This window comes from Sphaeroforma arctica, assembly GCF_001186125.1.
Source record: "Sphaeroforma arctica JP610 unplaced genomic scaffold supercont1.992, whole genome shotgun sequence".
In the NCBI taxonomy this organism is placed as follows: domain Eukaryota; class Ichthyosporea; order Ichthyophonida; genus Sphaeroforma; species Sphaeroforma arctica.
In genome coordinates, this window is record NW_014039566.1 from 23,783 (window position 1) to 27,033 (window position 3,251).

General features: G+C 42.1%; 1 protein-coding gene across 1 annotated transcript; it reads right to left on the bottom strand.

Annotated features, from left to right (window-relative positions):
* Positions 1-409: 409 nt before the first annotated feature.
* SARC_09584 (hypothetical protein) lies at positions 410-3,123 on the bottom strand (the record flags this gene model as incomplete). The annotated part of the gene is made up of 5 exons (XM_014296400.1): positions 410-510; positions 811-968; positions 1,730-1,925; positions 2,099-2,283; positions 2,908-3,123. Coding segments are annotated over 5 exons (856 nt in total), but the record flags the coding sequence as incomplete, so codon positions are not given.
* Between the last annotated feature and the right edge of the window lie 128 nt (positions 3,124-3,251).

Here is a 3,251-nt window from a genome sequence, read left to right on the forward strand (position 1 = left end):
TTATACACACAAATATTATATAAAAATAATATGTATGTATATATATATATATATATATAATATACATATATACATATACATACAGCACACACACATACACACACATACATATACATATATATGTACATACGTATATACATACATACACACATACATACACGCATACATATATATATATATATATAAATATGTATGTATGTATGTATGTATGTATGCATGTATATATACATACATACATATATATATATATATATATACATATATATATACATATATATATATATACATACATACATACATACACACACTCACACACAAATATATATATGTATACTTATATATATATATATCGAATGCCTGAAATCTATACTTCATCAAGCAGACTACAATACGAGGCATCGCAAGAGTTCTATAACAGCTCACCAATTGATCGTAAACGGCTGGGACTAGGGTGTACAGTCACGACGTCGACTGGAGATTCAGATGCGTGGGTGGCAGCAGGTTGTGAAACTGTAGAATGGTTAAGAATACAGTCATCGTACGTTAAAAGGCATCGATGATATATCAGTAAGTAATCGTATGGCAGGTGAGAAAGTATCTATAATATATTAGTAGGTATTCATATGATATGTTTGAAAGTATCTATGATTTACTTGTAGGTATCCGTTTGGTATGCTAGAAAGTATCTATAGAATATTAGTATGTATCCGTATGGTAGGTTAAAAGTATCACGAAAGTACACATATACAACCATATACAGCTATGTATATACCTGCACTTGGTACATCCAACGGAAGACACAGTACCCACCTGCAGCCAAAGTGGACACCATAGTCGACAGCATATCCGACAGAAACCCAGGCCATGCGCGTTCAAAGTGGCCCAGAGCTGCCGACCACGCGCGCAGGTTCTTTGGGTCTGCGTCGATGCACTCCACACCCAGGCCAAGCAGAGATGCCGGGCGCATTCTATAAATAGAACAAATGATAGGGAGGCGTATAGAGAGATAGAGTGAGGGAGGGTTGAGTCATCTGACTTATAATATGCGACAAATAGGCATCGGCCAAATTTTGGGATCTGTGGCAATGAATGCACCCCACACCAAGCGCAAGTAGCGAACACGGCGAGGTCTATAAATATAATGGTGTGGATTGGCGGATATAGTATACTGGTACTATAGGGGTCGTAGGGTTTATAGCTGATAGACTTTAGAGGTCAAGGTTTAGGGTTGAGCTTTTGGTATTGAAAGTGTGGTGAGAGGCTTATGGGACTCGGCTGAGAGTAGGGAATGTTACTCGAGGCACGGGAAGCAGACATCCTATGCCCCGCGCCAGCAGGAGCTCTAAAGCAACTGACTAGTCTGTCACAGTCAGGTACTTGCAGCGGCGAGTGGTATGACCAGGAACTAGTTAGAAAAGAAAAGATGCACTCAATACCAATCTACAACAGGTTGTAGCGAATGGGATACGGATCAGTGCATCATAGTACAATGAAGCTGGTACAGTGTTCCCTTGGCCCCGTGGTTGGCAGACATCTTCGGTAGCAATCCATCGAGCAGAGTGCGATCCAACTGAACAATACCTTACACATGGGCTGAGCAGATCACACACCACCACCACCACCCAGAGACAGTATAAACCAGTCCCAACACCCACAAAGAACATACACCACAACCAACACACACACAAAGACCCACAGAGAATATATACCACCCCCAACACACACGCACCTCTTATCCACAGGGACCATCATGCCCGTCTTCAGCAGCATAGGAATGAGCATCTCACATGCCACTCCGCGAGACCCACACAGTCGCACCACCTCGTCCAGTGCCGCTGTACGGTCCTCGAACAGAGCACGCACACTAGCTGTGTTGCTAGCAATGGGCTTTTTAGTGGGTTTCACGGTCTTAGCCTTTTTCTTGCCTGTGTACGAGTGTATGTTCGAGTCCGTGAGCTATTGTGAGCAAATGCATATATATTAGAGAAGATTGTACTTAATAACACCCGCCTTAGGAAAAGTCATCACGTCTGTATTTCCATCGAAATGAACATCAAAAGTTAAGCTGATCCTAAAAGGTAAAAAAAAGTACAAATACCTTTCCCAGCCGGGACTGTTTGTGAACTGGTTGCCATGGTAACAGCCTCGGCGTCGGAGAGCGCGGAGAGTTGTACTTCAATGGATGTGTAGTGTTTGAGGGCGGCTTTCAGCAGCGCTTGTAATTCGGGTTCGTACCGCGCCTGGGTTTCCCAATAGCGGAAACGAAGCCATTCCAGTATGAACCTGTATATATATATGAACTAAGGTCAAATATACAACATAACTAGATAAAGAGTATAGCTTAGCATGTGAACACAAAGAACAATAGGTATGCATGTCAAACGCATACACCAATCATTTGGGCACGACAGTCCTAAATGCTAGGACTGTGAGATAATGAGATACACTATTTTACTACTTGCATGGCGTACGAATGCATCATCATTATCACCCACGTGTGAGCGATTATCATCATTATTACACTCGTATGGGCAGGTATCATTAGTGAAAATAACCTCGATGTGAGAATTATATGCATGCGAGGTGTTCACGTATTCTACATTTGATAGTGGACGCCCATTGTGTACGTATGTATGAAAAAAAATAGTTTGGTAAAGAAAAGACACGCACACACGCACATACACACACACACATATATATCTACAGATTTAGGAAGCAAAAATTGGCCAGAGCAATCTAGAGTAAAGTGGGGGTAAGTTATTTGTATTCAGGCTCGGTCTACTGTTAGCTTGCCGATTTAATATATATTGATCACTTTACGAAAGGTCAGATATCAGATCCGCATACGTTTACAAACCGTGGCCATTATCTAGAGTGCTGCAATCTATAGCGAACCACGCAACATACTTTCCCGTCATCCTACACGATGCGAGCGTAGGTAGGGCTGTGTGTGTTGCATCGTGTCTGAAGTCTACTACCCATTCGGGCAGTCCTAGTTCATTTGCCAGAGCACTGACTGATCGAGCGTGCACACCTTTCTGTACACTGTCTACCATCCCGTTGACAAAGCGCACCACACTCATGGCGTACATCAGCCGTATGGCTTGACTCGTGCCGCCAACCTGAGTGGGTATATATGCAATATTTGTGAGCGATTTTAAGGGCCCTTATGTGTGTGCAATGTGTGAGAATAAGAATGTAGTATCAAGTGGATAAATTTGTGATATATATAAACAACAAACACAAACGTG